General features: G+C 56.2%; 2 protein-coding genes across 14 annotated transcripts; one reads left to right on the plus strand and one right to left on the minus strand.

The window, feature by feature from the left end:
- The first annotated feature begins 103 nt into the window (after nt 1-103).
- On the plus strand, nt 104-10908 carry LOC308177406 (cx9C motif-containing protein 4-like). Of its 13 annotated transcripts, none has more exons than XR_013939050.1 (6): nt 104-189; nt 2935-4070; nt 4172-4342; nt 4496-4547; nt 4629-4810; nt 9421-9559. XR_013939050.1 is itself a non-coding variant. In XM_080554639.1 (4 exons), exons 3-4 carry the CDS (start codon nt 5828-5830, stop codon nt 9588-9590), a joined length of 228 nt encoding a protein of 75 aa, XP_080410765.1. In that variant the 5' UTR covers nt 131-189; nt 1600-1645; nt 5818-5827; the 3' UTR covers nt 9591-10908. The 13 variants fall into 13 exon arrangements, 7 of the variants coding, with proteins under 7 accessions (XP_080410764.1, XP_080410765.1, XP_080410767.1 ...); XR_013939051.1 differs by having other exon boundaries at nt 108-189; nt 3085-4070; XR_013939053.1 differs by lacking the exon at nt 104-189 and having other exon boundaries at nt 1567-4070.
- A 685-nt stretch (nt 10909-11593) lies between these two features.
- FUNDC2 (FUN14 domain containing 2) lies at nt 11594-17907 on the minus strand. The gene is made up of 5 exons (XM_080554635.1): nt 17762-17907; nt 17479-17629; nt 16685-16760; nt 15293-15427; nt 11594-14681 (listed from the first exon to the last, which is right to left on the minus strand). Exons 1-5 carry the CDS (start codon nt 17778-17780, stop codon nt 14604-14606), a joined length of 459 nt encoding a protein of 152 aa, XP_080410761.1. The 5' UTR covers nt 17781-17907; the 3' UTR covers nt 11594-14603.
- Nucleotides 17908-24199: the final 6292 nt, after the last annotated feature.

Here is a 24199-nt window from a genome sequence, read left to right on the forward strand (position 1 = left end):
TCCGTGTCGCCCGCGCGGGCGAAGCCCCGGGGTTCCGCGCTGCCGCCGCCGCCGCCCGCACCGGGGCCGGGCGGGGCGGGGCGGGGCGGGGCGGGGCCGGCGGGCGGCGGGGGGGGGGGGGGGGCGGGGGGGGCGGGGCCGGCCTGGCTGGGCTCTCACGGCGCGGGCTGTCAGCGGCAAGGGCTGCAGGTAGGTCACGGGCGGTCGCCGCGGGGCGGGCTGCGCACACCCCTCACACCCCCGGCCGCGGTCCCGCTGTTTGCCCGGGCGGGACCGGGACCGGGACCGGGACCCCGCCGTGCCCCCCCCCCCCCCCCCCCCGCCGTGCCCCGGCCCCCCCTGCCCTGCCCTGAGCGCCGCGCAGCCCGCACGGGCCCTCAGCCGCCGCTGCCCCGCGGGCGGGCCGGGAGCCGGCTGCTGGCGGCGCGTGGTGGGGGCAGCGCCACGGGCAGGGCAGGGTCCGAGCCCCCAAGAGCCCAAACCCCAAAGCGGCCAAGCCCCCTATGAGCCCAAACCCCAAGAGCCCAAACCCCACAGGTCCAAACCCCAAAAGCCCAAAGCCCACGAGTCCAAGCCCTAAAGCGTCCAAACCCCAAAAGTCAAACCCCCCAGGAGTCCAAACCCCCAAGAGTCCAAGCCCCAAAGCATCCAAGCCCCAAAGAGTCCAAACCCCAAAAGTCCAAGCCCCAAAGCGTCCAAGCCCCAAAGCCCCAAAAGTCCAAGCCCTAAAGCGTCCAAGCCCCCAAGAGTCCAGACCCCTCGAGTCCAAACCCTGAAGTGTCCAAACCCCACAGAGAAGTTCCAGCGCATGTCAGTGCGCCCTTAGCCCAGCACGCAGCTCATCCGATCCCTGTCATGTACACAGGCTGTTTTTTGGGGAAGGATCAGCTCCCACTTAGCTCCCCAGGAGCCGTGCACGCGGGGCCGAACTGGCTGGCTTTGGTCTGGAGCCGGGTAGCCACGTTAGCACAGCTCTGTGCCCCGTGCGCTGAGCTTCACCATCGCTTCTTCCCTCAGTGCCTACATGGCAGCTCAGCTCCTCTACCAGTCCAACCCCGTCCCCCTCTAAAACAGAACGGGGGGGCTGGTCAGCACGCCGAGCTCCAGCTCTGGGGATGGTCCGAGCTGCAGCTGGAGCAATTTCTTTCATTGTTTTGCTAAAATAATTTAATGTACCCACTTCAAAAGCAAATAAATTATCTTCGTCACAAGGTTCAGTCCTCCTGCTGGCCATCTTCACATTTGTTCATATATTGTGTGGCTCAGAAAGCCACCCAGGTCCCAGAGCAGCACTAAACTTCAAGGCCCAATACCGAGATGGACAGAATACCTGCAAGTCTTGTGGATGTCCGTGGGGCTGGGCTTTAAATCTGCCCAGCCCCAAACCTCAAACTGCTCAGTCTTATGCAATTATGTTGATGGCAACACTGAAATCAGCGTCAAAGGATGACACTGCAATCCTGCAAATTTAAGATGATTGGTTTTTTTTGGATGGGTTTTTTGGGGTATAGATAACGAATCGAGCAATATAAGGAAGAGTTTTTACAACTTGTTTTAAATGTAAGTAAGCTTACTTCTTTCAACTCTGTCTTCCTTCAGGCTCTTTTATTGCTTTCTGATAAAATCAGCAAAAAGTAGGAATCGTGTAAGTTTTTCCCGTCTTGACGTTTTAGGTACAAATGTCTAAGCGCATGCTTTTTCAAAGCTCCTGTTCCTTTCGTATGTTTGAGTTCCAAAGACAGACCTGTCGTACTTCAAACCCAATTGACGGTTTTGCCTGACCTCGAGATTTTATTTGCGGCTCTAACTGGGCACCCTCGTAACAGTCTTAGAGACTGGAGAAAAGCGAGGCCAGACCGAGCCTGTGAACTCAGAGCTGTGGAGCTCGGAGGAAGTTTGGGTCAAATTACTGGGGGCAAAGACTGAAAAGTCGATGTTGTTAACTGCTGCCCATTCTGCACGGTGTCCTCTGCATGAGACCTTGTTCTGCCGGCCCTGTACCTCTCATTGCCACCATGCTCATACACAGGAAACACAAACATACATGTGGTGCTTTAGTCCTCCTGCCTGAAGTTCAGCGAGGCTGAACCAGGTTAGTATTTGGATAGGAGACCTTCCGGGAGAGCTTACTTGCTGTAGGAAGCAGTGGTGTTCACTTACGGAGCAATATTTTTCCAAAACTGAATCAATATTGAGCTGACAACATCTTCTCGTCCTGGGGATGATGAGCTGTAGAAATTCCAACTTTGAGTGGGGTATGAAAGCAAGTTCGTGAGCATTTTTGGTCATGATGGAGCTTTTGGCATTTTTCCACAGAGTAGGAGAGTGTCCTGGCCAAATTCCAGCCTGGGTAATTACATTCTGCTGACTGAAAGTGAGCAGTGGCGATTGCTGCACTTCACTGTTGGGCAAAGTGATTTCCACACGTGGGCTTAAATTTGTAAAGCAACTTAGGATGAAGCAGAACAAATAGGACTTACAGAGATGTCACTTCAACCCTCTCAGCTCATTGCTGAAGGCCTCGTGAGGCTTGTCAGTCTGCTGTCACATTCCTTTAAGTGCTGGCTGCAGGGGCATTGCCTGGAATGGCTGTAACATGCCACGGGATGGTCTTCAGAGCTTTCTGTAACACACACACACATTGCCACACGTCAAGCAAGGAAACAAACAGAATGGGAGAAAAAGAAATAATAAAAGAACGTTCAAAGTTTTCCTTGGTGTAAATTGCAATACTGTGAGAGTGCTGTTCAGGCTGATCCGTGGTTGGTGTTTTGTGTTCAAAAACGCTCGGTGGCCCTTTGGTTGGGAAAGGCAGGGAACTGCTGCTGTAAGGTAGAGGAGGCAACGTGGACGTGTGTTTCCTGTTGTATTTGTACCCCAATGTATAACAATATTTTTCTCTCCCTGACCTTCCCTGCTTTATTTTGTACCCAGATTTTCTTGCTTCTGTCCGAAATATGCCTTATAACTCCACAAGTTTTCGGAAGATCACTGTGTTTCACTGGGATAGGAGTATTGCATCTGCTTCATAGCAGGAAGATGTTACATGTATCGCACCTTAATTCTGTTCTACTTTAAACCTAGATAAAGGATGAAGACTGTCTGTACCGTTTTGATTACCTCTTCTAGGGTTCAAAGAGAGAACCATTTTCCCTGACCTCCATTTGCTAATGGCTCAGCTTGCTCTAACTGGCATACAGACAAACTTGCCGTTAACCAAACATTCTGGTAGGAAGAACCGCCTCCATGTCCAAAATTCCTTTGCCCCTGCTGCTATCGTTGGCTCTCGGTAAGCACCCAAAATCTGAACTACGCAGAGTAACAAGAGCTGTTCACGAGAAGCCTGTGTATGAATGGACAATGCTGCTACCCTCTTAAGAGATGAGACGAAGGACCCTGCACAATGACAGCTCTGCAAGATCCAAATATGAGAGTCAAGCGTACGGAGTCTCGTGCTTTGTATCCAGAGTGATCCTCGTTCTTGTTAAGCTAATTTCACCCGTTGCCACAAGTTTTGCTTTTGGGATTTAGACCATCAGTAGCCACGGAACTCCTGCGTAAATCACTTTTTTTCTTCTTTTCATCTTCCTCTTTTTTTTTTTTCCCCTATTTTACACGAAGACTGTTAATAGGACTGTTAGTGGAATAAGCAAAGCCAATATTCACAGGGTTTAACCGTGTACCTATAGCACCTTTTGCCCCAGAATGCCTTACAGACGCCATATAGCGCGCACGTCCCAGCGTACAACTTGCCGTGCAACCTCCTCTCACGTAGGCATCACCTTAGTTCCCCAGGCTGCCTTCTAGGGACCCTTCAGCACATAGCATCCCACCCAGTAAGTCAGACGCCGCCCCGAGGTGCCTTTCAGGTCTGAGAGCTTTCTCCGCGAACGCGCTCAGAGCTAACGAGCCCGCGCGCCGATGCCGCACACCTGACGGAGCGCCGAGGAGCGGCCGAGGGCATGGCAGAAGGAGGGCACGCGGGCGCTCCTCCCGTCCGCCTCTGGGTGCGCCGCGTAGGTGTTTACTGCGATGAGCACCGCAAAACGTGGCTCGTGGCTGCGGAAGAGGCAAGTGCGCTTTGGGCTTCGCCGTGGTTGTGGCTTTGATGTTGCAGGTGCCTCTGCTGCATTGCCAGTAACTGCCTCCTCTCTTTGTTGCTCTCCCCCAGGAGGAAGGTATGCTGAGGGCTCGGATCCAAAGAGTTCAGGTTCCCCTGGGTGAGGCGCTGCGACCCAGCCAGCTCCCCCCATCCCGGCTGCCTCATATGTGGCAGCTGTCCCAGGGTGAGCAGTACAGGGATAGTAACTCTCGCGTTTGGGAGATAGAGCACCATCTCATGGTAAGGATGGTGGCGACAATAGACCATAGTCATTCCTGTTTGTGAAGTCATTTGAGATCCTTGAGGGACGGCAAAGGACTGTTGTTTTATTGAAGTCCGTTAGCTCAGCCCCGGTAACTGTAGACGTATTGAACTTTTCCTTGTCGCTTACAGCTCGGTGGTGTTGAAGAACTGCTGCTTAAACTCGTGCCTGGTGATTAATCTGGTACGTGGAGACATTACCCCTGCTTTGTACTGTGCTCTGTTTATTCCCAGTCATTCTTTAATACCGATTTTTGTCTTTCAGGAGCAGTCGCTCTAGGAAGATGTCCTTGTATGTTTTGTACAATAAATGATTCTCTCTCCACTGAAATGCAGCCACCCCTGGGGTGGAGGCACTTAAACAACACACAGCAACATCACACAAGAGTTAGGACAGGCAGTGAAGAGGAGTATCGTGTCCAATTGAAACGTCAGGGGGAGTTCTAGGTAGGCAGAATGGAATTGCCCTAAGTGGAGTTTGGCCAGGATGCTGGAAGTGATGTCCTAGCGGTACTGCCAAGTGCTGTGGGATGGTGAATGGCCAGAGGTTTGAAAGGCAGCACCTCCCTAACTCTGGGCAGGGGCAAGAGCTGAACTGTGGCTCTGGGGGAGCGCAAGTCCCACCACCACTTTCAGCCACAGCGATGCTTTCCCTTAGAGGTCTCTCATCCAACTGCTGCTCCTACCAGCTTCTGCTTCTCTTTTGATTTCTCACGAGAGATCGTAGTTACAGGTGTCACAGCTGCAGAAAGTCCAATCGATTGTGTGAAATCCTGCTTTTCGGGGATGTGATTGAGGTTGATTGTGGTTTCTTTTGGGCGGAATTCTGAGAGGATTTCTCCTGCAACAAAAAAGCCCCCTTCATTGTTGTTGTTTTTACAGTACATACATAACTATATTGTTTTCTTTGTATTTTTTTTCCCCTAAACTCCTCCTCCAGATGCGGTTATATGAGTAACACCAAACTCCTGGACGTGTAGAGCTCACAGAGAGGGCTTTTACACAAGTACATGTTTTAGCATAAGGTTTAGAGGCATAGAACCGTTAAAAAAGACAGGCGTGTTCATTTCAGTCGTGGCTGGAATCTTTGTGCTTCCAGGTGGAGCAGGACACATTCTGACCAGAGAAAAGGAAAAGGCCTCCAAGCACAGCACTGTAAAACCTCCCTGTGCTCACTGCCTACATCCTTTAGCCAGACACAGAGCTGTCACATATGGAGGCCGCTAACGAGCTGCCCCTGGGAGAGGTGTGCTGTGAACGTTGTGTGTTCACTGGCAGGCTGGGGAAGCCCTGTCTGTGTTGGCAGGCATCTGCCAGCAGCAGTAGGTGCTTTCTGAACTGTCTGTGGTAGAGAGGGAAATTGGGAACTCTTTAAAGCCCTGGCTTTAAGACAGTGTCTTTCCCTCCCACCCCCCAGACATTATTTCTACAGTAACGTTTTCCTATCATTTTAGTTCTCTGAACATGTCCCAGAAGGATCCCTGCCAGAAACAAGCCTGTGAAATACAGAAATGCTTGCAAGGTACCAAGTGTCATTTTGTCTTTTTGGTGTCTTGAGTTTTGGTGGAACTTGATTCTTTTAACCTAACCCTGCTCTCCTTTCACCTTGAGGAGGAAGCAAGCAAGCACATTAGTGTGACCTGATTGCAAAGCAAACCAAATTATAATGTCTGGTTTTAAGACAGTTCCTTCGTGCTTGGTTGTAAGTAACGAGACACCATTAGTACAAAACGGAGCGTTTGTAACAGCAAAGTGTTTATTTCTGACGGCGTGTTCTCCTTGCCAGTAGTGAGAGCCTGTGTGTAGTCTTGGGACCGAGCTGTAGGCGGGGAGAGCTAGACATTATAATAAGCTCTCTTGCAGAGTGGGTAGTGAGGCAGTGGGTGGATTGCAGAAGACTGCAGAGCGTTTAGCTCGAGGCGTATCTTAAGAGCAGGTCAGACAGATGTCTGGCAGGAAGGGATGTGGTATATGTGATCTGGCCTCAAGGTAGGAGATGGACCGGTGTCCTCTGGAGACCTTTCACAGCTGTTTTGTAATAGCTTTGCCAAATATTTGTAGGGAAGGGGGAGATTATGTGATAATGTGCTTTGGGAGCCTGAGTTGGGGAGAGCAGCTTTGTTAGTTGCGGAGAAAAATATTTCTTCAAAAAATTTGGTTGCTTCTTGGAAAACAACTTGCCCCGTAGAAAGAGTAAGAGAAAACATTCCCGTGTGCCAAGGCAGCTCCGCCACGTGGGAAAGAGTTCTTCCTCACTCACCTGGCAGAGCCCTTAGCGCGCGCTGAGCCTCTCTCAGGAACTCATGCGGTGGCCCAGGGCAGACAGGCAAGAAGCTAGCGGTGCCACAGCTCAAGCAGCCAAGCCAGTTCCACGACAGCTCATTTCTGCCTTTAGTTTGTTTGCAGACTGCAAGCAGGTTAGCTGAAATACAGAGAGCTGGGTAGGAGACCTGTGGGGAAGCTGAGGGATGGCTTTGCAGCCTGCTGCAAACACGGAGTTCGCAACCAGTGCAGGTGCCACAACAGCCCCTGCTGGCTGGGGGAAAGCATCTGGGAGAAAGTAGGGAAAAGCAAGTCAGCCAGGTAGATGTCTGTTTTTCCCAGGATTGTTTTTTGGAAGCTGTGTTCAGCTCAAAGCAAGGGCTCAAATAATCCCCTCCCTGTGTGAATACATTGCCTGATTTGCTCTTAGTGTCCTGATAGTTTGAAGCGTTATGGTGGGAAGAGCTGCCTTCTCTCCCCATAGTAACTACACTTAAAAGCTCATGTTTAACAGTGTTGTGGTCCCAGCTATGACAACGTTATTTTCATAACACTCGTGGAGGTTACTCCAAGCATTTTACCTGCGTAGGTTTGTGTACAGATTTGATCTGACTGGTTAAGTGTTAGCAGAGAAGCTTCTAGACGCTGCTACGCACACGCCCCCATCCTCCACTTCTTTAGCTAACGTTCTGGAGTGCTGTTGTTGTGCGTGCATTTCCCTGCTGTGATATTGTCTGAGCTGCACAGATGAAGCAGCTGAGTTGACAGACAGCGAAGCAATTTTTCCTGCAAGAATTAATTTAATAGAGGATGTACACAGAACATTAGCTGACTAATACCCACAGTGTATGCCGTGCGGAGGATGAGGGCAGGAGCAGGAGCACTGGGAGATGCTGGCTTTTCCAAGCCTGCTGTTTTGCAGTGGGTCATTGTTTCAAAAGATCTTGCCTGCTTCCTCTGTGAGACTGAATGCCCACTGTAAATCTTTTTCGTGTTTTGCTGGCCGATGTATGACTAACCATTGTGCTTTACAGGAATGCATCCCTGACGGATAGCAGGGCGTGCCTGAACGTAGCAGGAGTGCTAGAAACAAACCTGCACAGGCACAGGAACAGATAGGAGAGCCCTCGGAGCACTCATCATAGGAACGTTATGACAGAGAGAGATTAGCTTTCCTTTCCAAGGCCCTGCCACACCTAGGTTGCCAGCTTCTTCCTCTTGAACCCAAGGGAGAGCAGCAGGGGCTCTGAGCAGGTGGATGGAGCTGCAGGTATCCTTCCCAAGCCACCTGGATTGATTAGTCTTAGTTTCCTAGGGCCTGGCAGAAGCCCTGCTGGGCCTGAGCCCCAGCTGCTGCAGGTAGTTGATGAGGGCCAGTCACTGGTGAGGCTGGGCGCTGAGCCCAAAGCACCTCCGCTGTAAGTTCAGAGCAATCTGGAGGTGACACTGGCCGGCCAGGCCTGCAAAGGGCTCACGTTTGGGATCCCTGGGCAGGCTCAAGCCTTTTGTCGTACAAAGCAGTAACATCACTGTAGTCTTTTCCTCAGGGCTGACCTCTGTGCTTGTACTACACGTCCCTCACCAACCCGGCTAGGGAATTCAGAGCCCCGAGCTCAGCGTGGGCTGCTTTGCCCCTTAAAAGAGCCCAGAAAGAGGCATCCACTGCAGCCAGCACTACGTGTGTCTCACTGCGGGCTGCTGCTGCTTTTAGTCCTCCAAAATCAGCAGTGGGGTTGAGTGCGGCCATGCAGCGTCTGTGCTGCTCGCCCTTGCGGCAGAGGCGGGTGTCTCTGTGCCCCTCAGGCCGGCCGGCAGGCGCTGGGCCGCACGAGCCACCCGCGGCCTGCTCACGTAGCCCAGGGCTCCCCTCCCGAGCCGGCCCCACAAAGCACAGCGTCACACCGCCACGCCGCCGAGGATGGCAGCGTCAGGCAAGGGGCTAGGGCTGGACGAGGCACCCGAGCCGCCGGCTCAGCGGGAACCTCGCTGAGCCTGAAACAGAGGCGATACGGAGCCGGATGGGCCCGGCTGGTGCTTGCGCGAAGGTGGCTGTGTACACGCAGTCACCCCGCGGCAGGGCTAGCAGCCCGTTTAGCCCCGTGTCCCCTCTCTGCCAGTGTCCGAGAGCAGGCGCCTAGGAAGGAAAGGGACAGGGAGAGGACAGGTCCCAGCGACGTGGCTGAGGGGCTGCCCGAGCTGCAGGGGGGACCCTTGTGCGGAAGGGGGCCATGTCGCTGCCTCCCTGCCCCCGGCAGCCGGCTGGCTTACGCTCCCTGCTAACCGCATCCTGCCCCTGGCAGCCCGCAGGAGGAGGGCTGCAGCCACACGCCCCACCCCTTCCTTTTGCCAACCCTACAGGGATGGCGGGCCCACTCGTCCCCATTTATACCAGCTCCTCTTGGGGTGCCCTTAGATGCTGTAAACCTTGTCACGACAAGGCAGCAGAGTGGAAGAACGGGGATCACACGATCCGGCTTGAAAGCACACAGGCTGAAAAAAGTAGGGAGCAAAGGGCAGCCTTAGGGAAGCCTCGTTCCTACTGGAGTGACGAGGTAGCCCCAAACCTGGGGGACAGAAGGTGCTCCGTCCAGACCAGCAAGGCTGCGTTAGCATTGGGTTAAACAGCTGACACTAAGGAGAGCCTTTTTTGTAGAGCAGGGAAGTGACAAAATGCCTGTCAGCAGTTCTTGCCTGTCAGAGCAGCACACTGCCCAGCATCCAAAGGCTAGACACAGCCCCTCGGGGTCAGCACCAGTTCCCCTGTGTAGACTTTGTGTCTCCTTTTTATTTTCCAGCGAACAACTACGTGGAGTCTAAGTGTGCAGCTGTGCTTCAGGAGATGCGGAAGTGCTGCGCCCGGTACCCCAAGGGCCGCTCCATCTGTTGTTCAGGTTTTGAGAGAGAAGAAAGAGAGAGAGAAAAGCTTAAGACTACTTCAGAAGGAATTCCTCCACCACCTCAGTAACACAATGCAGCTCCAGCAGGTGCGAGAGCACGGACTCACCTGCAGAGCCCATGTGTGTTTTTTTTTCGAGCCTTCTCTAGACTTTCAGGAAAGCCAGAAGGCTCCTCGAACACACCATCCCGTGCACCAAAAAGTATAACGCAGTACCAAGAGATGGCCTGGTTAACAGACTGTATTTTCTGTACCAAAACATCATCTACATTGTCTTCGCATTGCAACTGTGTCTGTGAAAAATCGGTTTGATGTTTTTAGAATGCTCACCTTACTCTAACCCATCCTTGCTCTCAAAATGGAGGGCTGGAACCAAGTTACTCTGGCTTCTAGAGTGGGAGGTACAGGAAATGTGCTCATAAGAGTGAGTTTAAGCGTGACACATAAAACAAAGTCCATCTTGACACCGCAGAGGTATTGCTGCCATCATGCAGTAGTTCCAGACAACATTCACCTGTCCAGTGGTTCAAGCTCAAGAACGGGAATCAGGTCCAGGGTTCGTTCCTAGGTTTTGCATAGCTCATGAGTGACTACACGTCACTTTGCCTAAGTGCCTCACTTTCCCACTGGACAGAGTTTTGATTACTATATTTGAATTGCCTACACGCTGCTATTTGCATGACAATAAAGATGTTACAGGAACATTATTTCAGGGATTGCTACAGGAATAGGATTTTTTTAAAAAAAGCAATATTCATTTGGGAAATCTGACTGTTGATATAAAATTTATAAATTTCTGTATAATTGAAGACCTTTAAGCAATATGTTATAAATCCAGCGTAATTCAGCGCGCTGGTACCCAGGGGCCTATCACAAAGCCCTGGGCTAGATCCAAGAACCGACTTAGGTGCCACTTACTGAACAAGCAGTTGTAGGCACCCACTTTCGGTACAGCATTTCAGACTCACACACAAACCGTCTGTGTCTGGACCCCAGGGAGAGATGGCTTTTCAGAAGCTCTCACCTGTGCAGCAGAATTTCCTGTGACCTGTAGGAAGAGCTTGGTAGACAGGTTCCTGCATCACCCTTTAGAGCTGCCTACGTCTCTCCGTCCACTGTAGCAGGAGTCCAGGCACCTCAGTGGGTGCCAAGTCCAGGGCACCCACATACCAGACTTTGAACCCACTAGGCCACTAACTCTGTCATTAGATCTAGCCGTAAGGACTTTTGTGCTGTGATCAAGTACAATTAATTATGAAATACAGCTTCTATAAACAGACCACTGTAGTCTAGGCACAATAGATGAGTGTATTGAAGCCTAGAAGAGCAAACCATCTGTATTCACTGCTCTGAAATACCATAATACAAAATAAATGACTGGAACAAATTGCGGTCTCAGTGTGCTTGTTTATCGAGAACCCAACATGGCTGTAAGCTGGGCAGCTTGGCTGCTGTTCACTGTCCAGAGCTACATGTGACATTATCATGTTTAAATAGAAGCTGCTTGGTATTTTCACAGGCTGGGCTATGAATAATTCAGAGCTAGCCTTACTGGACAACAAAACAGAGGGGTGGCAGGGTGGCTAATGCTCTTGAAAAGCAGTAGAAAATCATGCAAACGATGTGAAGCAGCTCAAACACTTAACAAGTAGCTCATTTTTCCCTCTTGCCCGATCTGAGCAAGAGAAAGAAAATCACTAATACATGATCAAAAAAATATTTAGGCTTCTGTTGCACCTACCAAAATCTTTGTATCCACGCCCATTTCTATTCAGGTAGAGCAAACTCCATGAGGAAGAAACCTCTGAGGCCAGGCTGGCAGCAGAATCACCTCCTGCCCCGAAGGCATCCCAGCTTCTGGGAGCGTGGGCAGTGGGTGCCAGGATCACCAGGGAGAGGGATCTGTTAAGGCAGCTCACCCTCAGCCAGGGCCACCTGCAGAAGAGGGGAGGCTGGTCGTCCTGTGCCACCAGACCGACTGCAACTGCGCCCATGAATAAAATGCAACACGCAGGGCGAGGCGAAGACGCAACGCGCTGGTTCCCGAGAAGCCAACAGACTTCACACGGAAATTAGAGCAAAACTGTTTAATAAAATATCACTTCAACAAGCATTTACATACAATATATAAAAAGACTTTAAAAGCCTAGTGTGTTTTAAACCTTCCCGTACTGGTACAGATGCCAGAAGTTGTTGAAACGAGACCAAAAGGAGCAAGTGTGTTGGGGAGTGTGGGGGGGAACACCTCATCTTGGCACCTGCAGCAATGAAAATGCATTCCCACAGAGCATCAAACCTTCCAGTGTGGGCACGCAGCGTCAAACAGTGCCAGCCGTGAGCCCGACACTGGCACAGCAGAAAGATTTGCCAGATGCTGATGTCCTTGTCCACTCCCTGCCTGTGCTCACACCAAACTCAACATGAATTTGTCTCAACCACTCGCTTCCTGCAGGAACTGAGACGTTCTGGCTCCCTCTCCGGGCCATTCCTCTCCATAGCAGCAAGTCGGGACCCTGTGGAGCAGAATCCAGTGCACCCCTCCCTGCAAAGGGCAGAAAGCGACTTATCTGAGCTTGAAAAACAGCCCTAAGGTCTGCTCAGCATTTACTCTGAACTTTGCCGTTGGGTAAGATTTGTGATGCACCTCGGTAGAAGCTGGGTTATGCAGCACACCGGGCAGAGGGGAAGCAATGCTGTTTCCCTACCGGAACAAGAGATACTCTGCAATACAAACGTATTAACTCAGCCACATCCAGCTGTGTAGGGTTACTAAAAAAAGAAAACGCTTTTGTCACTCCACTCCCAGACACCGATTTATCAAGGACCTATTTGCTGCATCGCATCACTCCTGCAGCCCTTGATGGCTTTCCTAAAAGTCATCGTTAAAAGGATGTGAGCCCAGCTGCTCCTTTATTCTCCCTGGTAGGACAGGAGCAAAGACACCAACTTAAGTTTCCTGATTACCTGCAGCCTCTATTCATCTCCAGAAGGTGAAAAACCTCAGCTAAATCTAAGTGTTGCCATGCTGACACTTCAATCAGAAGTGAAACAAAACGAACAAGTGCCTGTGCTCAGCCCAAAACCTCTGGTGGCAGAACCCCCAGCTCCAGCCCTTCCAGCAGCTCTTTGAGGAAGGATCCCCCCTGTACCCATACCGAGAGCCAACAGTCTATGTTCAGAACGGCATCACACGACACGGGAGATGGGGTGCAGCTGCTGACCGCTGTGTCCTGGGCACCCACGTGCATCACCACTCTCTATCACGTTCCCCATGAAAGGTGGGCTTCACATCAACGTTCTGGGCACGAACACCTGCGTGTACCTGCTGGAGGACATCACCCTACACCGTGCAAGTCCCCACGCTCTGCAAAGTGCTAATGCCAACCAAGCACAGCCAGTGCAGAACACCTCTAAGATATTTTTTTTTTAAACTTTTTTTTTTTTCATTTTTCTTGTAGGTTAGAGTTCTGCTCTGCACACAACTGCACCGGGCCAGACCTCCCACGAACACCTGAGCTCTGCATCTGGGCTGCCTCATTACCTGCAGAAGAAGGGCTACAGCCGTTGGAAATAAGCAAGGGGATTAAGCAAGCACGTTGTTTTTTTTTTGTGTGGAAATGGTAAAGTCGAAGAAGAAACAAAACCAAGGCAAAGAGCTTGGAAACGATCTACTCCTACAAGGGCACACCCATGTTTTCCCCACCCTTTTTGTTATTTACAGTACCCTGTTTTTGTATGCAGAGTGACAGATAAGCAGGCAGGCTGAGCTGCTCCGCATAGCATCTTCGTAACCACAGCCTCAGGTTGGGGGAGAAACAAACGGGAGTTGTTGCCAAATGCAGTCAAAGGATTCTGCGAGTCCCAGGAGCTGCTGCAGGAAGGCAGCCGGCCCCCTGACCACGGCAGCCACCAGGGTGCAGACAGATGCTGGAAGCACTGAAGAGTCCAGCTGCTTAAAGAGATCAGGGGGCTGGAGTTTGTACCCTGCAGCAACAGGTAGGGGACTGTGCTCGAAGTAGTTCTAACCAGGTTTCACCTTCTCTTTCCTCCCCAGACACACCACAACGGAGCTGGCCACGGGGATCCTGGACCAGCACAACGGACCCTGAACACTTGCCACCTACAATCCCGTCCCACGTGGCTGTAAGAGCACCACCAACTCCAAGGTGGCCAGAGAAGGCCCCGGCAGGCTTACAAACACCACGCTGAGCCCCAAGGCGCTTTGCGGAGAGCGGCACAGCTGAAACGCCGCCCGCGGCAGGCAGGCTGACACAGACAGGGCGAGCGCCCCGCGAGCCTGCTCACCACGAGAGCACCTCAGCACCAGGCTGACAGCCAGCAAGCGAGAAAGGAGCTCTACTTTCAGAACGCAGGATAAGGAGAGAGTCCGGAGCCACCCGTGGTGCTCAGTTTCCATCTGCAGTGCCAGAGCTGCACTTCCAGTAAGGGCTATAAATAACAGCAGGCGAGGAGCCAAACAGCCACCCACGTGCAGGGCAGGGGGAGGGCAGAACCCCCACCGCCACACACAGCACGAACGTGCTCCTCATCCACACAGCCCAAGCTGCCCCCGACACCTCTGCAGCCACTCCAGGACATGCAGGAATATCTGCATTTCACACCCAGCTCTGCACAGAGGGAGGCACAGGCTTTCCAGGCACCGGAGCAGGGAAAGTGCAAGCTAAATAGCAGTCAACGGCTGGCAGCTGTTGTACACATGTACTGGCAGACAAATGCACAGGTCCTGCACACCTGAAAAGAAGCACGTTTAAGAGATTTCTCTGCCACTACACGTTTATGAGGCTGCAAGTCATCTGAGAACTTGGGACAGGGTGTATTTGGAGGGGAAAGAAATCACAATGATGCATTGGGAGTCAAAAATTTCAGGCCAGTCCCAGCACCCAGACAGCCCAGACAGGTAAAAGCTGGAAGTCTGGAGCAGCGTTGTAAGAAATAAGGGCTGGAACCTGTGAGCAGGGGGCTGAGCCTGTTGGAAACATCCACTGACTTTTACGTTAAAGGGAACGGGAGGGAGAGGAGGGCAAGGGAGGCTGGGCACGAAGGGAGAGTCAACTGTAGTTCCTAGGAAGCCATTCCAAGCAGAAATCCTCCAGCAAACCCTCCAGTCAGGATAACGTTCTTCTTCAGAAATATGATCACCTAAGCATGGGAGAGAAGAGGCGAGAGTGTTCTCCAACAGCAGCAGCCACTCACCCACCCTCCCCACAGTAAGGCACCTCTCGGGCTGTTCTTTTAGGTGGGCAACACTGGGAGAGCGGCCACTGCTCAGCACCAGCTCAGCATACTCCCTAACGGCCTCCCTGCTGTATCCGTGGCACCTGAACTGTGAAACAATCCCAATGCAGCCCGGATCCTCTGACGGGCGCTGTGCAGCTGAGCCTGACAGAAGGGCTGCTGATGGCACATGTGAGTCAGATCATGCTATGGCAGAGCCCGGAATAACCAGGCCACTGTGCCGCCAGACCTGCTTAGCTCTGCTTCCCAGCCTGCAGAGATGCTTCTCGAGCTCCCCACAATCCCAGCACGTTTTCTTCCAACCCCAAGGACTTTGCCACAACAAATGGTGAGTAGGCGTCACGCCTAGAAGACACCCTATCTGCCTCAAATTCGTGTAGGTAGCTTTGCTTTTACACAAGCGCTCCCTCCTCGTATTTGCATGGTGGAGGATCCACAGGAGCGCAGAATTCAATCCTGTTTCCTGCCGTGCCTCCAGCAGGGCACCTGCTCACACCCTGGAAGAACTGGCTCACCTCATCCACTCTGCTTTTCACTTCTGGAGACATTTTGTTACCGCTGCTGTGAAACTTCAGCTGCTGCTTGGCTTTGTTCACATCCCGTTCTACTAGCTTCCAGTCCACTTTGATGTAACCCGTGTGGTTTGCGATCTGGAACGTCGAGGGGTGGAAAGAAAGCTCCTGGAGTGAAATCCCGGCTAAAGAGAACCCCGTGCCCACCCACCCCTTCCCAGACCAACGCCGCCCCCACACCCTGGACCAGCAGGCTGAGAGAAGATGAGCACACAAGCTCAGAAACCGGACAAAGCACCATCCCCGTGGTTACGTTTGTCCTGCAACATCTGCCTCCCGCAGTAATCCTCTAACAGAAGGGCACGCACTGCAGCTTAGCTGTGTCAGCCTCTCCAGCGTAAAGCTGCCCCCCCCTTCCCCCTCACAACTGCCATGCACATCGCTGGGATGCTCCACAGCTCTCCTGCTGCTGCGGGTGGACGCTGCTATTAATAGCCTGTTCCTCCCTGAGTATTTCGTCTGGTCAGGATGATTCAACGGGGTGAAACTCTCCCTGCTCAGAGCGAGCCTTTGGCTTTCAGCAGAACGAGTGGAACCAGAAGAGTGAGAACGAGTCACACGAGATAGAGCGCCTTGGGAGCAAACCACCAAAGACTGCTGCGTGAGGTCTGAGAGCTTTCTGCCTCCTGCAGGATATACGGACTCGATTTCAGCGTCTGAGAGGCTCTCCTCAGTTTCTGAGTTTTTAGAAACCAGAAGAAATGGCTGGAGGAAACGGCCTAACTACAGCAGCCAGCTCTGACCAGCCCCTCCTGCAGCAGCAGTGCAGATCACCGCGGCCGAAGCTTGCTTCCACTTCACTCAGATGCCTCTGCAGCAACGGCACCCACGTGCCTTGGCCTGGCCTTTGTCAGCCAGCCCCAAGCAGACAGCACCTTTCAGCGATCCTGAAGCTTATGCTCCTGCTCTGCTGCTACTAAAGCAGGGAGGAAATTTATTCAGGGATTTGAATTGGCCCTGCAAGACGTCAGCAGCAACCCCCCCACAAAACTTTAACAAGCCTTTGCAGACCGACAAGACTTGATCAGCCCTGGCTATTAAGAGCTGAGAAGCACCCCTGAGGTGATCTAGGGTGTTTCTACGATGTTCTAACGTGACTCCATGAGCAGCATTTGAGCACGTCTCTGGTTCTAACACGCTTTATTTACGCTGCCTGTGGACGTGGGGCATCGACCTGTGCCAGGGAACATACGCCCATGGCATCCGCAGGCACACAGGGCCTCTGGCAGAGCAGGGAGCTGACCCCACACGTCCCAACAAGTAAGGAGCACTAAGACAGCCCTTCCTCCCCACCAACAGCGTTCTCACAAAGCCTGGCCCGCTCTTCGTACACACCTGAAGCAGGAAGAAGCCACCTCCCACTGCCGTTGCTGCCAGCTTTCCGACTTTCTGGAAGATGAAGCCAGTGCACCTGCAAATCAACCAGGATCCAGTGAGGAGAACGCGACACCAAGCACGCACATCACGCATCCTACAGACAGGCCTGCCTTCGGTGCTGATTGCTTGGGGCTTGGAGACAGGCTGGCTGACAGCAGAAGGCCACACGCAAGCGGAGAAAAAGAAGGAGAATTTGTGCCTGGCCAGACGTGACACTTTGCAGCTCTTTACTTCTCACTACGGCATTTCAGGCTTTCGCAGCTTTGATTCTTATCTCTTCAGCATCGTGTTCTCCCGAAAGCGTAGTCGGAAACACGTGGTTTAACCAAAATCAGCACGTGATTTCGGTGGGATACCTTTTTTTTTTTATTATTTTTAATCACCATCTCCAGAAGGAGATTCGGCAGCACACCCGCTGTCCCCCCACGGAGGAGCGCGGGAGGCCGGTCACAGGGCTGGCTTCCTCGCGGCCCAAACCAGCGGCGCTTTTCCTTCTCGTTCCTGCTGCGGGCACGCAGGAGCGCCCTGAAGCCGTGCCGCCCCCCTGGCAGGGCTGACGCTTTCCCGGCACGAAGGACACCCACGGCAGCCACCGGCCAGCACCGGCCCCGGCTCAGCCCCGCGGCAGGGGGCTGGCGTTGGCTGTCAGCAAACGGCCCGCGGCCGGGGCCGGGGCCGGGGCTGGGGCCGGCCCCGGGAGGGCTCCCCCCCCCGCCTGCCGCCCCCCGGTGCCCGGTGCCGGTGCCGCTCACCAGCCGGTGACGCCGCCGATGACGAGCTGCGTGGCCACGTTGTACTTCTCCGCGCTCGACCCCGAGCCGGGCGCGAACACCCTGCGCCACCACGGCCGGCTCTTGGCGTACTCGGACAGCTCCAGCACGGTGAACGCGTCCTCCGGCCGGCCTGCGGGCACCCAACACACCGCGCGCCGTCACCGACCGGGCCCGACCGGACCGGGCCGGGCCCGACCCTCGCCCCCCACTCCAGCCCCGCCGTCGCCATGGCAACGCGCCCGCCCCGCGCCCCGCCGCCCACCTCCGCCCGCCGCAGCCATCTTCCCGCTCCGCCCGCCACTGCGCCTGCGCGCGGCCCCGCCCCAGCGCGGCCCGCCCCGCGCCGTGGCCCCGCCCCTCGGGAGGCGCCGGGGGCTGAGGGGGGGCCCCGGGGCGCCTCAGCGTGAGGCGCTGAGGGCGGGGTGCGCAGCCCCGTGCACGCCCCCCGGTGCCCGTGTGGGTGGGATGCCGGCCGGCTTTCGCTCTTAATAAGCACGTGGAGAAGGAAACGGCGCTCTCTGAACGTTTATTTGCTCTCTGCCGAGCGTAACCCCCCTGTGTTTGCTCTGCCGAGCGCCAAAGCACCGTGGCGTCAGTCAGGCTCTCCCCTCACCGAGCCCCCCGCCGCCCCCGCCGCCCCGTCCCCGCCGAGGGCAGCTCCCGCGGGCGCAGCGTGGCGACGGCCCGTTGGTGACCCAGTAATCAGATGTAGCTGTTAGCGGGACGGTCAGACAGATCCTACACCGGCTACTGGGCGGCCAACGGCACCGTGTCTCCGGCCTCGGCTCCGGGCAGGGCTGGCGGCGAGCGGAGCGGCTTCCCCTGGGAAAACGAGATGTGGCGGCCGGGTCCCGGCGTGGCTGGGACGTGGTGGGCTCCCAGCCCTGGCACCGGGCGGGGTTGTCCTCGTGCCTTCCCCCTGCCTGGTGCCAGCTGGGTCAGCCCCACACGCGGGGTCCCAGGGCGCCCGCAGCTCCAGCCGCATGGCCCCGTCCTTCCCGGCACACGTGCACCATCCTGCGGGCGCTCGGCTTCCTCCCGCGGCGGGGCAGGGGCTGTGATGCCGGGGGCCGGGGGCCGCCGTGTTCCTGCTCGGTACGGAGGTCGTTAAGGGGCTGGGGGGCAGCTGCAGAGCCCAGCACCGGCACCTGAGCACCCCGCGAGCCATCGGGGCTCCCCACAAGTTACCAGCCCCGTTTGGCTCAGGGGGTGCGAGCCCCAAAAGTCTTTCCCCATCTCAAATGCTTCCCACCCCTCCCAGTGACCACCTCCCAGCCAGCGTGGCCGGTGACCCCCCTGCTCGCCAGCCCACGTGGGCTCTGCAGCGGCCACGTGCAGCAGCACCGGGCAATAACGCACCCAGCAAACCCATCTGCTCCCAGCAATTCCCCCCAAAATGCGCTGACCCACTGAGAGAGGCACTGTACCTGGCCGTCTCCATCAGATGCCAGGGTCCCCCGCCGAAAGCACATGTCCCCAGCACACCGGGACATGGGGAGCTCCCAGGCTGCTACCCCGGTGGCTCGGGGTGACGTCCAGGTGCCTTCAGCCTCGTGGTCCCGGTTCACACGCTCTGCCGAGGCTGTGATGGAGCCTCTGCTTTTAGTACGGCGAGAAGCAACGCCTGAATTCCCCTTCCCCTGGCTGGGACATCCGCGCTGGTGTCACGCAGACGCACAGGGACAGCCCCGGCACCGCGGCCGGCCGGGGCACGCTGCAGCTCGCAGATAGGAAATTTGCAGCTCAGCCCCGTCAAAGCAAGAGCGCGGGGATTTTCAGCGGGGTTTCTCTCTCTGCCCATGCCTCTCTCTCTCTTCTCATTTTCTGGAAATGAAACCAACCATGGGCTCCAGCTTTTCGTGCCACTCGGTTGCTTTGGGTGGGGGCTACAGCCCTTCTCCTTTCCCCAGATGCTAGGGGGACTTTTCAGCTCTGCCCCAGCCTCCCTGACTTCCACACCGCAGAGGAAGGGGCTTTGTTATCCCTCCGGCCAGCAGCTGGGGTCTCTGGTTGCAGATGGGAGCTGAGCAGCCTGGGCACAGCAGAGCATTGTGCCGAGCCGCAGCGAGCCCCGGCCGCCCCTCGGTCCATCCCTCCTGCGGAGAAGTGCTGGTTTGGGTGCCGCCAGCCCGGAGCGCAGCAAATGGCACCGAAGTGGCTGCCTGGGCGATGCAGACATTCTCCTTCCCACTCGCCACTGTAGTCCAGGTGACCAAGTCCTGTTGCTCCCTGCATCAGTTTCTCCATCTGTAAAAGACAAATGACAATCGCTGGATGCACAACAATCTGCTCATTCAGCTCTTGCGTGTTTTCTACCTCTTTGGCCAGCACTTTGCCCTGGTCCATCTCGCCCGACAACCCCTCCATCTCGCGGGGCTGCTCCCTCTGCCGTTGCTGCCCGGCCAGCAGACACCCTGCCAGCCCCAAGAGATGGGGCTGGTGCTGGGGACACCCGTGGGTGCTGGGTGCGGTGGCATCCCCTGGCTCAGGGCAGCATCCCAGCGATGGGGGCCAGCAGGGCAGGGGGGTTCGGGATCTGCGGGAGCTCGCCACAGCTCCGTGCGTCGGCTTCTTCTCTGTGAGAATCGAGGGAGGATTTTTCTGGGACAGTGCTTCCCTTACCCAGCCATCCCCGTGGAGCGACGCTAAATTCCTGTTGTTAAATTTAGCCCTTTTTGTGGCTCGCCAGGAGCTGTGCTGGTGCGGGGATGCCCAAGTTGAGCAACGCTGAGCGCTGGGGGACGGGGAGGAAGGGCAGCGCCGGGCCCTTCCCCGTGCCCTGAGCACAGCAGTTGTGGGGCAGAGCCACGTCCCGGGGCGGAGGGGACGTGTGCCTGAATCTCAGCAGCCCCGGGGGTTTGGGGCTTATTCCAGGAGCCTCCTGTTTTGGCAGCTGGGTTGTGGCAGCTGGGCTGAGCCAGGCATCAAAAACCGGACAACCCAGGGGGAACGTGAACCCTTCTCCAGGCTGACCCAGCAGCGACAAGCGGCACAGCAATTGCTCTGAGCTTAATTTAATCAGCCAAGGGTAATTAGGTGACTTATGAAGGACTTGTGTGCCTGGAGACTGCTCTGGTTTTCCCTGGGCTGCTCTGAAACGAGGAGCTGAGCTCCTTCAGCAGCATCCCTGCGAAGGCAGTGGCATCAGGAGCACCCTCCAGCCATGACCCCCCCAATTCGCAGCCCCCCGGCTCCCCCAGGTGCAGCCCCAGGGGTGCCTATAGTCGGGAGCGCGGCCGTTGCGCTCCCGCAGCCTGAGTCATTCAGAGACACCTCCAGCGTGAGAAACGAGAGAGAAAGGAGAAACGCTGCGCTGACCCACTTATGCAGGGAAGGGAGAGGGGAGGACAGCTGGCTGCTTTTTCAGACATGCTCCACGGTGGCATTTCTGCTCCGGGGTGGCATTTCTGCTCCGGGGCCATGCCGAGGGTGCTCAGAGCTGGATTTGCTGCGGTTTCTGCCCCCGGCACCGCTGGGCTGCTGCTGCCTGGGCTCCCACAGCCGCAGGTCGGGTGCTCTGGGCGCTGCACGGGGCTCTGGCCCCTCATTTGGGGAGTACCCTGTGAGCCCACATGGCATTGACCAGCCCCGGGCACGTCCGTGGAAGAGCGGGGACGCATCTCGCCAGCCCTCGGGCAGGCAGGTCCTGGCAGGACGTGGGCAGCAGTGGGAGATGCTGCGGCCTGAATGCAGTGGTACAAGGGGCCGTGCCCCGTCCCTCTGCCAGCTCGCCACCGCCGGTGGCACGGCCGTGTCCCAGTGCCCTCTGCCCACGTGAGTGCTGGGAAGGGTGCGCACCCGGGGGCGGCCGCTGCTTCTGAGCCACGCTGTATTCCCGAGAAGCCGCCATGAGTCACTCTTGCTCTCTCTCTCGCGCACACACACATGCACATAAAAAGTCCCAGGAGAGATCAGACACTGTTCGCTCTGTTCTGAGTCATTCTTACCCGCCCCAGCCCGGTGTCGAGCCGAGAAGTGCACGATGCAGGGAAACAACCCGTGTTTTCTGCTTGCACGTGGGTCCTTGGCTCGCACCAGGCAGGTTTCTCCAGGGCTTTCGGGGGCAGCAGCCTGTCCCGGCTTCCCCATCCCGTCTGCGCTGACAGATCTGTCTGCTGGGGAGGTTTGGGGATGGCTGGATGTGCCCGAGCTGTGCCTCGGGCGGGATGGGGATGCCGCTGCCTCCTTTGAAAGCGCAGCCAGCACCTGGCCCAGCCCAGCCTCGTGCGTGGTGCTGACGCGTGGCAATGGCATTCGTGTGGCTCCGCGGAGCTCTCGGAAATGCCAAGGCTGCCGGCGGCAGGGCCGCTCCTTGCATCGGCCAGCTGGTTCCTAGCAGCTCCTTGACTCGTGCCCCTCAATTACTCGCAGCAAATAAACGGCCTGTTTGCTCTCAGACAAACCCTTCTGGGGCTTTGCCTGCAGACCACGTAAGACGCTCGTCAGCAGTGGAGCTGCCGATGCTGCCCCGTTGGCCGGGGCCACGTGTGCTCCTGCTGGGGCACAGCGGCTCTGGCTTGGGGTGTGCTGGGGGTGCTGCGCTCCCTGCAGGCACCCGGCTGTCCCCAGCCTCGTGCTGCTCTCGCTGCCTGCACAAAGCTGCCCACTCCGTGCAGCGAGCACCAGGACCTGGGCAACCTCACCACGCGCCCTCCGGTCTCCCACCTGGACACCCCTTCCCACAGCTGTCAATATCCTGGTAATATCATTTTTTTATCTGCACCCTCGGGTTAGACCCCGTCTCTCCATTTACTCTTAAGTCCCTAGGACAGGAACCTGGAAGCTACCTCCTGGTAGCTGGAAATGGTTAAACCCAGCAATTTACCAGCACCTGCCTGTGTCAAAAACTTTAATTTCTGGCTGCGTCTGGGCTCTTAGCACCGCAGCCCCCAAGGGAAGCTTTGCTCTACTCCCCTCTGTGATCCCGGGATGTTGCTGTCCCCAGTGCCCGGAGTGTCCCTTCCTGTCCCTGACCCCAACCCGCACTCTGCCCTCTTCGTGGTAGCTTTGTCTGCATGGGGACATTTTCCCCGTCTGCCTGTTTCTGGAAGAAACACCTTTCCCAGCCTTTCCGGGTGAGCGCAGTCCGGCGACACCGGGAGATTCCCAAGCGGGCTGACTGGAATAAAGTCACGTCCGTGCGGCGGGGGAAGCGCTGCCAGAAGCACAGCCGGATCTGCCGTCTGCCCCGGACCCGAGGGTGACCCCTTCCCCTCCAGCTCTGAACAATGCCCTCGACAGATCACCGCACGGAGCAGCGTGGCAGCTGCCCCGTGCCAGCAGGGCCCCCCGCGCTGTTGTGTCCCCGTCAGCAGCCGCGGGATGGCTGCGTGCAGGCGGTGACCATGGCTCGGACAGATGGATCGGAAGGGTTTGTCACGGGAAGCGACAGCGGCGGCCTCTCCCCGCTCTAAAACACGGCCGGGGGCCAGGTGCAAAGCACCCAGGGCATCCCCGCCTGTGACACACCGCTTGTTTTGTCCCATAACGCTGGCCGGGCTGTTGCTCATCTTCCTTGCGGAGAAAAGGAGTCCCGGGCTGGGCAGGGAGCCAGCCACTGGCTCGTGAGCTTGAGGAATCGTGTTCCTCGCTGGCTTTTCAGCTCTCGGGGAGCGCTTCCCACCCCAGCCACATCAGGCAGCCCCTGGTGAGCGCAGGAAGCAGCGGGCAGCCCCTCACTGGCAGGGGTTTTACAGCGGTCCCAGGGAGAGTCCCCCCCCCCTTGGGTGCTCCCCACCTGCCGCCAGAGCCCCGGGGGTGGTTTTCCCCTTGGGCTGGGGCTGCTGTAGAGAGTGGGTGGGAAGAGAGAGGGTGTCCCCAGCGAGGCGGTGAGGGATGGCCCCGCTCTGAGGGTGAGGATGGGGAGGTGTCCCTGCACCCATGGCCACGGGGTGCGCTGGCACGGTGGGGCTTGGGTGCTGGAGGTTTTCCCAGGTGATGCGGGGCAGCAGGGATGCATTCTCCTGACCTCACCCACTTGAATTCACCCCACCCAGGGCACAGCTCCCAGCTCCCTTCCCATCCCCGAGCACTCCCCATCAGCCTCCCCCACCCCGTGCCAAGAATTCACATCCAGGATCCCAAAACACCCATCCCTCCATCACCCCTACTTCTGTGCCCGAGGCACCAGCCTGTGCCAAGACCCATCACAAGGACACTTCTGCACGTGCTGGGGCAGTCCCCGAAGGGGTCACGGCTGCCCTTGCACTCCCGTTGCCCTCCCGCATGATTTATGGGGTCCTTCCCACCTCGCTCGTCCCGCGGACGCCGGGACGGCGCAGGGCGTTCCTCCTCATCTTCCTGCCGTCGTGAGCAGAACCGCGTGCAGGCGTGTGTGTGCATGAGCACGCGTGTGCGCGTTTGGGAGGAATTTCCTGGGCTTGTAAAGAGAAAATGAAAACAAAATAAGCGAGTTTAAAAACAGGGGGAACGTTGCAAAAACGTTGCAGTGCATCTTCTCTGAGCTGTTCTGCGGCACCCCGGGAGGGACCATAGGAGAAGACGAGGGGGTGAGGAGCTGCTGGGAAGGGGCATCCCAAGGTGTCTCCTGACCACTTCCCTCCCACATGGCTCGAAGCAAGGTTTTGTGGCTAAATCCTCGCTGCTGGGCTGCAGATGCCTGGGGAATAGGGAGACACCCCCGTTTGCACGTGCATCCCTCACCTGTGCAGCCGCCAGCCACTCTGCCAGCTCCCAGTGC

The sequence above is a fragment of the Anser brachyrhynchus genome (genome assembly GCF_964034855.1).
Source record: "Anser brachyrhynchus genome assembly, chromosome: 13".
NCBI classification, from domain to species: Eukaryota; Metazoa; Chordata; class Aves; order Anseriformes; family Anatidae; genus Anser; species Anser brachyrhynchus.